The 12,708-nt window shown below is 40.4% G+C and overlaps 1 protein-coding gene across 1 annotated transcript; it reads right to left on the reverse strand.

Moving 5' to 3' along the window:
• Positions 1-1,246: 1,246 nt before the first annotated feature.
• Positions 1,247-11,240, reverse strand: LOC120111075 (formin-like protein 8). The gene is made up of 4 exons (XM_039127461.3): positions 9,703-11,240; positions 9,401-9,600; positions 2,934-3,175; positions 1,247-2,504 (listed from the first exon to the last, which is right to left on the reverse strand). The coding sequence occupies exons 1-4, from the start codon at positions 11,010-11,012 to the stop codon at positions 1,719-1,721; spliced, it is 2,538 nt and encodes an 845-aa protein (XP_038983389.2). The 5' UTR covers positions 11,013-11,240; the 3' UTR covers positions 1,247-1,718.
• Positions 11,241-12,708: the final 1,468 nt, after the last annotated feature.

The following is a 12,708-nucleotide window of genomic DNA, read 5'->3' on the forward strand; positions in this document are numbered from 1 at the left end:
CCGGCAGTTCTAGAACTGGAACCAAACTGACTATTTTCGGTTACAGTTAAGGTTCTAGGTTTTTGTGGAATCGGAACCGGCGGTTCCATAACCGGAACCGGCGGTTCCAGAATCATAGTCAGGTCTAGGTGGTTATGGAACCGCCGGTTCCAGAATCGTGGTCAGGTCTAGGTAGATACGGTTCAAGCTGCGTAGAGATGGATTTCGCTGCATGAGCATGCAAAGGGATTTTGATACGACGTTTCCTCATTTTCCTTTGAATACCAACTTAGTCCCTCTTTTGGTCTGATGGACATTAATCCCATGCATCTCTATAGAACTATAATTAGGCTAGCCTTAATATGGTTAATTGCTAGAGCACCCTTATTGGGTTTTAAGGAAAGGTGTCGTAAAATTTCCTTTAATTCACCTGCGACTTATCTACATCCTCTTTTACTGTCTTTCCCGCCTGCCTTGCACGTCCACTCTATATCGATGATTAGGGGAGAGCAACGTGAAGCTTCGTCAGTTGTTCCCATCACAATGGTTCATCTCTCGAGAAGTACAACAGCTATTTTCTCTTTATCACACCCTCTGTTAGAACAGAACAGAGAAGGATGATGCATGAAAGCTTCTATTCATAGATGGATAAAGGTGACTATAGTTTGTAGAAACCTCCTCTATATAATCTTGACAGATAAAAGGTTATTGGTATATGTGCTTAAATATTTTATTTCTGTATACCAGTCAGGTCCTAAGGGATGCCGAGATTCGATATTCCAAACTGGAGAAAACAATCTTCTCCCTAGTCATCTCGGCTCGGAGGCTCCGGCCCTACTTCCAGGCCTACACTGTGGCCATACTAACCGACCAGCCTATGAAGCAGATCCTGCAACACTTGGATCGCGCCGGAAGGATTGCCAAGTGGGCAGTCGAGCTCGGAAAGTTCGACCTCGAATACCGTCCGAGGCCGGCAATCAAAGCCCAAGCGCTCGTCGATTTCATCGTGGAGTGCATTTTGCCGGACGATCCCGAGCTCCCACTCATGCCAATGGAGGAGATCCCAAGGTAGCCATGGATTCTATATGTGAACGGCTCCTCGACCTAGCAGATAGGGACTATGTAGAAAAGCTAAGTTGAAATCTAGTTGGATCAAACATAGATCACTCAAGATCCAATGAACCAAATATAATGATCCATTTCTACTATTTATGGTTTGGTCTTGTTCTGTAAACTTAACTGATGGTCAATACCAAAGAAATCTCTAGGATCCTATAAATGTACTAGCTTCTTTTAATGCAAAGCATTACAGAAAACTATCTGCACCACACCTGTCAGCTCTCAGATTCAAAAAGCTCAGGCAGTTCATTCTTAGTTCCCTTTTCAGGACACACCAAGTAGAAAAGAATTACATGAAATGGGAAAAAAAAAAATGTAACTATCAGTAAATAACTCTTACATGGAAGACTGCTCATGCTTCCTATTCTCCTTCATGCGAAGTTTATGTTTCCTTGATACTCTCCCCTTGTGCTATACCTCAGATATGTGATGAACAAATGTATGATATCACCTTCCACTACAGTGGAATTGCTTATTATTTTCCTTTTGTACAGATATGAACCTGACAATTTCAAAAACTTGATTTGTTTTTCCTTTTGTACAGGCATGCAACCACCTTCCTGCTGATTAGATTCACCTCGCATAAATTTTGTGTGGTTTAGTTATATTCCTCATTTGTTCTATGATGATGAACTATCATCATCTGAACTTCCATCTCGCCGGGCTTCATACCTATGGAGAACCGGCAGAGAGGCATTTGCAGAGATGCGGAATGATCTAGCAGACCCCATCGCTGTCCTCTCATGCATTCTTCCCACTTCCTTGCAGACGTTATCTAGTACTGAGAGGAAGTCTCTCACCACCATGAAGATCCTGAGAGGGTGGGCTTCCTCCTTTGCTGCATCCCCATGGAAGTACTCAGTAATCTCTTTTACTAGGCCTAACGCCCGCTTCTCCTCATCCTTAACCCGTTCAATCTCCTCTTCTGCTTCCTTAAGAAACGCCTTCATTGTCTCAAAAAACTTCTTACCTTCGGTGCATGACCGCTCGAGCTGCAAGACTGACCTCATCTTCTCAAGCCCCGTTTCTAGCTTCGAGACGTAACTGCTCAGGACATCCGAGTCCATCCCAGCTGCTCTCTTAACATTCCCAAGCTCATAGCTCAGCCCAGCAACCACTTTCAAGCCTTGTTTCTTGAATTGCTCCTCCCTGGCACTGTTAGGAGGATTTTCTCCTGTTGGTTCAGAACCTGATCCTTCTGTTCGGATGATCTCTTGGACAACAAAATGGAGCAGTGTTGTCTTCCCATCTGTCCCTTTCACATCTGCAAGCTTTAGAAGAGTATCAAGCTTAAAGGCTGTTGCGTCACCTCGGTTGGTGCCCACATTCATCCGGTTTCCGGTCCTCAAAACAGCTTCCAGGAGCTTTAAGAATAGCCTACTGCTTCTTAGATCTTCACAGGCTGCCTGAAGCATGTTTGAGAAAATATTAGTTGTCTGATACATAGAGTACTATATTTTCTTCTTCTTTTTCTTTTGTGAAGAAAGCTAATAAGATTATAATTGTAAGTGTACAAATTTATTTTCAGAAAAGCCCTGACCTTCTGATGTTGTTGCAATATGATTAGATTTTTTTTTTTTTTTTTTTTTTTTAAGGTCATGATTCAAGCTGTCCTATATGATGTAGTTCATATCGTTAATATATTAAGGCATAAGATGCACCATCTACTAGTTTTAATTAGAGGTGATGAGTGTTGATAACAAGTCTATACATGTGGACAGTTAATTGGAAGAGGTTTTATGTCATATTGCCTACTACGTTCTAACCTCGAATGTTAACTTCTAGACAAGCTCTAGTGGGGAAGAATGGGCATAGCATTCAGGAATTTTTTTTACCTCCAGAGTTTCAAAAGATTTCCTTAGGTAATTGACTTCTGTCTCAAAATTGGCCCTGTATAGCATTGCATCAACTCTTTTGAAGGCAAAAGGTATATCTAACACTGCCTTTAGAAAGCGCTCTGCTGAACCAAGTTTTGATATGTCACCATTGTAGTCTCGGAGTTTTAGTTCTTCCTCCTTTGTGGGAGCCATCTTGACCAAAGTCTCCAAAAGCTCAGCACCTAAACATTCAGGATTCCCTGTAAGAGGAAACAATCAGAATTACTCTACCACTGATATATAGATTCTTGTGTGATTTATAAATGAAAATTACAGAATATCATAGTAAGAAAGAAAACAGTTTGCAAATAGAGATATGACAGACATTGTTTACAAAGGTACTAGTCTATTGCTTCTTGTCTAAATTTAAAATTTTACAAGAATAGATACTAATGATGATCATTACATGGTGAGAATCAACTTCATGAAGAATAGATACCAGATAATTGTCAATGTAGCCTTGATTAAGAATTTCCTGAATTTCATTATTGTCCACTGGCTAGTGTCTGGAATTTTTTTTCAAAACCACTATTTTTTTTTCATGGTAATTCCTAGAATTTGAACCCTGGACCTCTGCAAGGGCAAGCCCTTAGGAATGAGGAACCAAGAAACTATGCTAATAGTTGTTGGCAACTACGATGGTTGGTTTTTCAAGGGACTTTAGGGGTTTAGTCATCCACTGGATAAGAAATCTCTAAGGCATCCTTCACGACGACATTTCAATGGATTCCAATTGGCTTTCAAGCTTTGCTGTCTCGGCTGTATCGGTGCCACACTAGTATAGTGTCAGTATGGTATGGTACGAAATTTTTTTGGCGTATTGAGTGTTGGTATGCCACTCGTACCGAGTACCGGTATCGAACCGATATAGTACGGTATTCTCTATACCGCCCGGTTCGGGCCAGTACGACGTACCATGTTGGATTTTCTTTCTGTAGTAATATAAGACCAAATATGAATGCGAACTTGATAATGTATTACGATTTCATCAAATACTAACATGTAACTTATAACTAAAGAAGTATGAAATAAATCACAAGTAGATAAATCTCATTTACATGCTTATATGTTTTAATCTAAGATCTAGTAAACTTTAGCATAAGCCTTGTGACCCAAACAAGTCCCTCGTATCTAGAAAAAGCTACCTTTCTCTTGGTTCTTATATTGATCTCATTGGTGACCAGTATTAAGATGGAAAGAAATACCATTTTATCAAGGCGGATATTAGATTAGGAAAAAATTAAAATAAGCATGATAAGCCTAGGATCTCAGCAAAAATCGAACTATAAGAAATTAGTATATCTGTTATTTTAAGATGCAACTGCCATATATTAGCGGTCAAGGTATTGTATAGTGCATATGCACGATGCATGTTGCATATGCGGAAGCATATACTGTTACTATTTTTAACTATTTAAAATAAATAAAATATATTAGACACAAAAGAAGAAACAATAATGTCAACAATATGTTTTGGATAAATAATAATATTAACTAATAATTCTGATTACTATTTAGCCTTTAATATCTAATAGGAATAGTTATAAGATAATTAACATGACTATATAATTAATGTCCATAACCGGCCCATCTAACTATCAACTTGAAGCCACTTCGTCCACATGGGCCCATATGAGAGTTTTTGGTTGCATCTGGCCCTACAGTGCTAAATAGACTACACATACTATTGCTTGAAGCTTAGTGGGCTCCCTTTTCATCCTATATGCAGTATGACCGTATATATTAACCGCATATAAGCAATGCGGCACAATCAATGGACCATATGTGTGGGTGCATTTGCTTCCACATATACAGCATTTTAATATCTTATGATTTGGAAAAAAAAAATCATAATTAATGATCATTTTACAAATAAAAATGCCTTACTAGATTTCATTTTATTTTCTCAAAACATTCTTCCTATCTTTGCCTCTCTCTCTCTCTCTCTCTATGTAAGAAACCACAATTCTCATCTAGGATGGCATTTTATGGGATCAAGGTTCAAAACTATATGAATGTGTAAGGTTTATGTATCCATACAATATGTAACAGGGTACACCCATTATCTACTAATGGTTTGCTGTGATGGAATAGTATGACATGGTATACAAGACAATAGATATCATTATACATTTGGTTTTTTAAATCTTAAACAAGATTAAAGACCCGATATGGAATAGATTGCACTGAAAGCCAGTGAAATCAGCTTTGATGATGGGCACCATAAAGGAGCACCACCAATTCTGATGTAGGATAGAGGCAATGAAGAAGATATGTTCCTTGTTCAAAAGGTGTCCTTCTAGCAACTTGCCTGGGAGATGGCGGAATACATGAGCATACTTTGCTTCCAGGACTCCACTTTTGCTGCCCACCTTGAGGCAACAAAGGCCTATCTCATGCACCTTTTGCAGAAACCTCTATGCCTTTTGCTAAGTGCACCACCATCAAGACTAATGAAATCTAACTAATCCTTTATATGTGGGCAAGTGCAAATGTAACCATTGTTCACATTCAAGATGCCATTTAACGAGATCAAGCTTTGAAAGAAGGTTCATAGTACCGATACATATCATTCTGTACTGGATGTACCGAACCATACCAATGCCGAACTGAGACTCAATATGGGGGCGCAGTGAGTTTTGGTAATGCCCTGAACCAACCCCCATAATGGGCATGCCAACACTATACTAGCATAGTACCAGTACGGGATTTGATACTGAAACAGTAAACCTTGGTTTGAAATACGATATATAAGTTTGTAAGGTTTATGATTTAATACAATATATAATACGGTGCACCCATTATCTGCTCATGTTTTGCTAAGATGGGACAATTTGACATAGTATATACCATAGTACATACCATTATACAATTGCCTTTTCAATCATGGGCAAGATTAAAGACCCCATTTGGAAAAGATAGCATTGAAGGCAGGGCAGAAACCAGTTTTGATGATAGGCACCATGGAGAGGCACACCAGTTATGACATAGAAAAGAGGTAATGAAGGAGATGTGCTCCTCATCAAAAGTTGCCCTTCCAATAACTGATCTGGGCTCCACTTCTGTGGACCTCATGAGGAAGTGAAGGCCTATCTCATTGGCCTCTTTGCAAGAACCTCTATGCCTTATGCTGGAGATTGCTGAGTCTACATTCCTTACCTGATCCATGCCTCTTTGGTCAAAGGTGAATTGGAACAAGAAAGAAACTCCTAAAATGATCTAATGGAGATTACAAGTATCGGCGGATTTATTGATATTGTAATAGCCAATATTTTAAGATCTATTGGTCTATAGCAACCAAAATGATATATATCAATATTTTGTAGATTTTGTATTAGTAGCTGTTCGATATTGATACGAGCCAATATTTTGGCTGAGATATTGGTTGAGATGAAAACCTTAAATTTTAAGAAATACTTCTCAGAGGATAAATTTATTATCCAAATATGCTTAAAAATGAGCGACTCATAATGTCACCATATACCAATATAATGAACAAACATAACATCCATAGCAAGTTCTGGTTAGTTTACAAAATGTGGTTGAAAAAACACTATAGTTAGTTTCAACTAGATTGCAGTCAAAACTTCAAACCTTGGCTCATGCTTGATTTCATAGATCACCATCTTCTGAAGGTGTATATCCTTAAGACATTGATTTTTCAATGCATGGTTAAACAATTATGTAAATTTATAATATATTGAGAAATACAACATCTCTATGCCCCCTTCCGCTTTCACACTTATGGCGGATCAAAGATTGTGTGAATGTTAATGCAATATAAAAATATCCAATTGTATTGCTTTTCATGATAAAATCATCTTGATGATATAGAGTCTAGACAAGAGTCAAAAAGAAGGTGGAATTGTTAAAAAGGAATGCTATGATTCCTAAAAGGTATGCACCCTGAGTGCCCAAAAAATGATTTAGTCATAGAACAAAAATGGCAATGTTTGAAATAGCAAATAAATTGGACTGTATTGTACAATATGCACAGAGAAAGTGCCTGAATGAAATGATTTGAACCATTCACATCTTAGGCTATGTACCAAGTATGTTGCTTACTTCAGACCAAATATTTAACATTGTTTTTTACTGGACCATATTATATGGTATGTACTATATTGGTCAGGAATAAGCACAATACAAAAGTATGCACCTATGTATTCTGGATACCAGTCTGTATTGGTCTGTCAGTGAGCGGAAATTACTGTATTGGTAGATACCATATAATTGCATAGAAATTCCATAGAGTTATGGGCAAAATAGAGAGATATGCGCCGTTGTATTGTGCATATCCATCTGTACCAGTCAGTGCCAATTTGGCATGCATTTGCTTGGGATGGTATGCGTGGGTATAAACCCCTACTATATTATCAGCCATATGACTGGCATAGCATGACACTGATACTAGCCCACAATCAGCATGAGTACTAAATCTTGGTCCAGAGTACCTTTATGCATTAAAGGTTAATGGATATGTATGTCTCATGACTCCATGCATTCAAGAGTCTGAAAGATTAAAATCATATCTTGGACCATTTTGATCTCTTAAAAAAAAAAATCCATTGTTTGAACTATTAGCATATAATTCGAACTAGTGGCCATGCTCTTCCTGTTAAAAGAGATGATTTAATGACCTTTTATTCTCACTCAAAATACTTATCTTGGAGAGAAAATGAGAGTAGGAAGACAAAAGACAACCCTTAGAACTTAATGCAAGTTTTTTGTCTAGCTTATTTCCTTTTTCATAGCAGCTCATAATGTCTTCATAAGTTAATTGGATTGGTATGGATTCCAACCCAAGGACAAGGGCGCTCCTTTAACACTAATCAAGCAAGTGCCAATACAAAGAAAACATCAACCCATCAACATAACATGTTCACTGTTTATGTTTCTATCCCATTTTGACATTGTGTTTCCTATCCTAGAAAATTACAGTAAGTTGCAACCAACTAAACATAATAAGCAGCTCAAAGAATTAAATGAATGAATTTATTCCCTTTTTGATAGGAATATCATTGAATTTTTACATCTCTATTGTTATATGATTAAATTATTTAAAGGTTGTATCGGTTCCTTTTGACCTGGACTATGCTGCGGATCTATTACAAAACTACAGGATATTGTATTCCAGATTCGCTAAAAGGAGATGTCATGCTATATGAGAGCATGAAAGGTGCTTCTGGCTGATGATTAAAAGTTTCTTTAATAGGATTTCTGAATTTTACGAGGTCTCAGTGTTGTTCTAAAAGATCATTGTGCCCCTTATACTGATAAGCACTTCTTAAGTGTAGCTTAATTATATACAAAACCTTTATGGGTAAAATTCAAAAAAAAAAAAATCCATCTGCACTCCGATATCTTTCCAAGCTCAGAAAAATTGATGGAGGAATTTGGAGAATCTTTGACGGAGAGTAAACAAAAATAATAAATGTTCCTGCGGAACAATCTTACTGTTGGTGCTAGTCTGTCAAAATAATTGACATTGGCAGAAAACTACTGATTGTAAAGACAGTTTTAAAGCTAGTCAAGAAGGTATTTGCAAAGCTATCATTTATAGCCTTAAACCGCTACGAACTAACATCGGCACCAAACTACTCATTGTAAAGACAATTTTAAAGCTGGTCAAGAAGTATTTGTAAAGCTATCAGTTATAGCCTTAAACCGCTATGAAAGAAGTTGACTTGTTTACCTGGCCAGAGACTCTTAAACTGTGGGATAAGCTGTAGTATCTTTAGGGAAAAGCGAACTGATGATATGACACAAATGAAAATACGTGATATGAAAAAGGTTTGAACTTTGAAGTGGTTTATTAAACTTTAAACACTAACATCTAGAAATTTAGGTTGAAATCAAAAGCAGCTTTTGGCTTCATCCATTCGTCGATTGTAGATTTGGAGAATAAGTTCTTTTTTGCATTCTCTTCCTATGGAGCAATTGAATTAACAGAAACTTCTTGTTCGGACCAATTGCCTAATCCTATTAAAAGAAACAAATGACTAACTTTTTTTAACTCCAATGCTGTCCTAGACCTTCATGGTTTGTAACTGTTACTGAATTCTGCCCAACTTTATGTGTTAGAAATCTTCTTCAATAGCAAACTGCTAGCCCTAGATTGAATGTACTAAAAATGATATTTCTATGCCAAAGGAACTATATCACAAACAAATATATTCCAAGTCACTTTGATATGAAAATAACTTCCTCCCAAAAGACAGTGACCATGAGATACAATTCCTAAATAAAGGACATCGGCCAACTTACCTCCATTCATCAGTGAAGAAGAGAAAACAATTGCCAATCAACATGGAAGATTAGATATAAAACGCTTCTAGCCTATTTCATTTTTATGAAGAACATGATATGATCTGAGAAGCAAAGAATAGCGGTAGAAGAACAGGACAGAGAATCAGAGTCCTCACCATCTAAAAGCGCTTCAGATACCTCCTCTCGTGTCACGTTCAATGCCCTCAGAAGTATTGCTATGTTCTGCGACTTCTTTGGGTCTAACACTCTGTGCTCCTGCTTGAGGAGCGGAAGAACTGGCCTTCTGTTATTGTCTTTGGGAGTTGGAGTAGTAGCATTATTTACAAAGAGGGTCTCAAACATATCCTCATTCAATCTGCCGAAAACACAGACAGAACAGAGACCATGGAGCTTCGTTAGATACAAACAAGAAAAGAACATAAAAGTGGCATTTTCAGGGGAAAGTTATAGTCTTTACTGGAATGTGCTGGATTTCAATTGGTCCCAGACCATGGGCCGATCCGAAGTCGCCCTAACTCTGTCCCAATGCAGAGGCTTCAACCTTGGCTTCGTATCACCCTCCATATCGTCCCCTGTTCGATCAGCTGGTTGTGACGAAGAACAGCCATCTCCGTTGCTAAATTTGGAAACAGGAACTGGGATGTTAATCCGAGCACCTTCGGGCGGAAGAGGCTTCAATAACCGACGCCTCTGAGATAGTTCAGCTGGGAGTGGCGCAGCAGGAGCCTCTGAAGACGGTTTAATTCTCCCCACAGCATGCGAAGGTGGCGGTGGCGGCTGAGGTGGCCGTACTCCGACAATCTTTTCTGTTTTCGGAGGAGGGGGCGGCGGCGGCGGCGGCGGCGGTGGTGGAGGAGGAGGAGGTGGCGGTGGAGGTTGTCGGGTACTTGGAGGTATCATTTGTTTGACTTCGGATGCCGAACCGCCAGAAAGCTTCCTTCTTGGCGAAGTTCTCCGGGACCGGGGAGGAGCCGAGTCCACCGTCAGCACGAGCACCTCTTTCCCGCCGCTTCCCATGCTCGGGAGGCTGTGCCGCGACACCGGAGAGCTCGGACTCTCACTAGTCATCGACGCCACCGACCTGTGCGGCGTGTAGAACGTCTCATCGTCTGAGGACCCCGCCGGCGGATGAACCACCCCCCGCCGCGACGGCGGTCCGGCGAGCGGCGGCAGCGGCTGCAGCTCGGGGCTCGGGTGGTGCACCTCCACCACCCGCTCCGAGCTCAGCTTCCGATACGGCGAGCCATTCAGCTCGCCGCTCGCCCGCCGGCTCGCCGGCTCCATCGTCCCGAGGTACAAAAACTCCGACGCAGCAGCGGTGGCGGCTGGACGGCCCGGGTTTCTGAGCCGGCGGGCACTGCCATCTTCGCCAGTGATTAGCTTGGCGGAATCACGCGGGCGTCTGATTCGGCGGCGGTAGAGGAGGAAGCCTGAGAAGAAGAGAATCGCCAACGCGGCGACGGAGACGGAGATGCCGATGGCGATGTTTTTGGTGGCGGTGGAGTGGGTAATGGAGGGTGGGGATGGGGTGGAGACATTGGCAGCAGTCGGGGTTTGGCCGGCGAAGGGGGAGTCGGGGAAGAAGGGGCCGGCGGGGGCCGGGGGAGGGTCCGAGAAGTCGAGAGGGGGAGGGGGAGGCGTCCACTGGATGGGGAAGAGGGGCTCGTGGAGGACCCTGCGGCTTCCCCGACCGTTGGATGATGAATGAACGGTGGAGAAGAGGAGGGAGAGTGAGGCCAAGAATGGGATCAGAGGGCTTGGCCTCATGGCTTTGGGATTCGGTTGGGAGAGAGGTTAGAGAGAGAACTGGGGGTGTCGGGGTGGAGACATGGGTGGAAGTCAGAGAAGGAGAGACAGGGAGTGGAAACTTCCCTGGTCGGCAAAATTGGTTTTCACCGGCGGGGGGATGTGACGTCAGAGAATGCCGCCATTTGGTCCGTAAATTCGGTGCCGTCGGTCGGAGTGCAGAGTGCTTGGTCCAACGAGAGGACACGTGGCAGGGAATCCATTTTTTTAATCTTTTAAGATCTTTGGTTCAACTTTTCTGTCATTCCCTCCTATCGCCATACTCATTACCAGATTGAAGATTAGCTGTATGTCCCAGAGTACAGAACATGAACAGAGGTGCCTCAGAGTGTGGTTCTTGGAACTGAGATTTTTTTTTGTTTACCAAAAATATACAACCTTTTTTTTCAAAAAACATTAAGAGCATCACCATCTCGGAGAGAATGAAAATTATGTCAGGATCAAGATTCTACTGCAAATCCATATTTCATATAAAAGATAAAACAATTAAAATACTAGTTAATATATTGATTTGATATCACTCAATATTATGGGATTTCTAAAACTACACTGGCCCAAATTTTAGTGACCAAGATTTATTTAGTATATAGAGAGGTGTATGATACTGGTACAAATATTAGTTAAGATAAAAATCTTAGCCAAAACCTAAGCAGAGTGTCGTTACAATCAAGCACAATTAAGTTACTGGAGCAAAGAGTGAGATTTGGATGTTACCTGATAGTACAATCAGATCATCATAATATCTATATCATCAATTTTTATGTTTCAAAGTGAAAACTCTATAAATTTTAATATAAGAGCACCTAATTAAGGTTTCTTTTCTAAATTTAAATGACACATGTTGGCAGTATAAATTGACATTTCCTATGAAATCATCTAGTCACTACTTGGATCATGTATAATTAATGTACCTTAAGGAAAATAAAATTTGAGTTTCAGCTATTATAAATGATCAAACTAGGCGAATCAAATACTAAATAAGCCAGTTAATGATGTAAGTCAACTAATTACTACTCAGATTTCAACTACCTAGCAAGCATTTCAAGCGCTAAGCTCAAACTCAATAAAATGGTTTGAGTCCGAACAAATTAGTTTGAGAAAACCCATCCTGAGACCAAGCACAAATATTGCACAAACAAATTGGCTCATTCCAGTGTGTAATAAACAAAGATAAAGTGACCTTTCACCTTACTTGCTCGATATGCCTCCATTTCATTAATTTGGTCAGAAGCTTCCACTGCATAACCTCCACTAATTGATTCTCTGTCCCTAAAAATCACAACCCCACATTCATATGAACATCATGGATCGTACGGTCAGTATATGAAACACTGAGATGATCAAATGTATGATGCTCGGAGGTGAGATACGCCAAGCTCCTCCGCTCCAAACGTCTATTTTTGGGTCCCGTAGCACAGTAGCAAGGCATTTCTTTCCACGCTCTTTTACGAGCCCTATACATTTATTAATTTCGCACGTCAAGCATCTCCTTTCTTTCCCCTCTCCATCACGTGAAAAGTAGAAGAAAGCGGAGCTCGTAACATACCAAACTCGCTACTTTGCCACTCCGCCGATGAGGGTCGCTGCCACCTTTCGTTCTCGTGCTCTTCGGACCACGTTAAAGGTGGCAAGCGGACAACGATGTCAGAGGCCGACT

Source organism: Phoenix dactylifera, chromosome 7 (genome assembly GCF_051530095.1).
Source record: "Phoenix dactylifera cultivar Ajwa chromosome 7, Ajwa_hap1_PhDact_Kaust_v1.1, whole genome shotgun sequence".
NCBI classification, from domain to species: domain Eukaryota; kingdom Viridiplantae; phylum Streptophyta; class Magnoliopsida; order Arecales; family Arecaceae; genus Phoenix; species Phoenix dactylifera.

Excerpts from the sequence above, each read along its gene's own strand:
- LOC120111075 (XM_039127461.3), bottom strand. The coding sequence starts at position 11,012 with ATGAGGCCAAGCCCTCTGATCCCATTCTTGGCCTCACTCTCCCTCCTC. Across the intron at positions 3,176-9,400 it reads ATCTGAAGCGCTTTTAGATG|GGAATCCTGAATGTTTAGGT; the intron begins GTGAGGACTCTG and ends TTCCTCTTACAG. Across the intron at positions 2,505-2,933 it reads AATCTTTTGAAACTCTGGAG|GCAGCCTGTGAAGATCTAAG; the intron begins GTAAAAAAAATT and ends AACATGCTTCAG.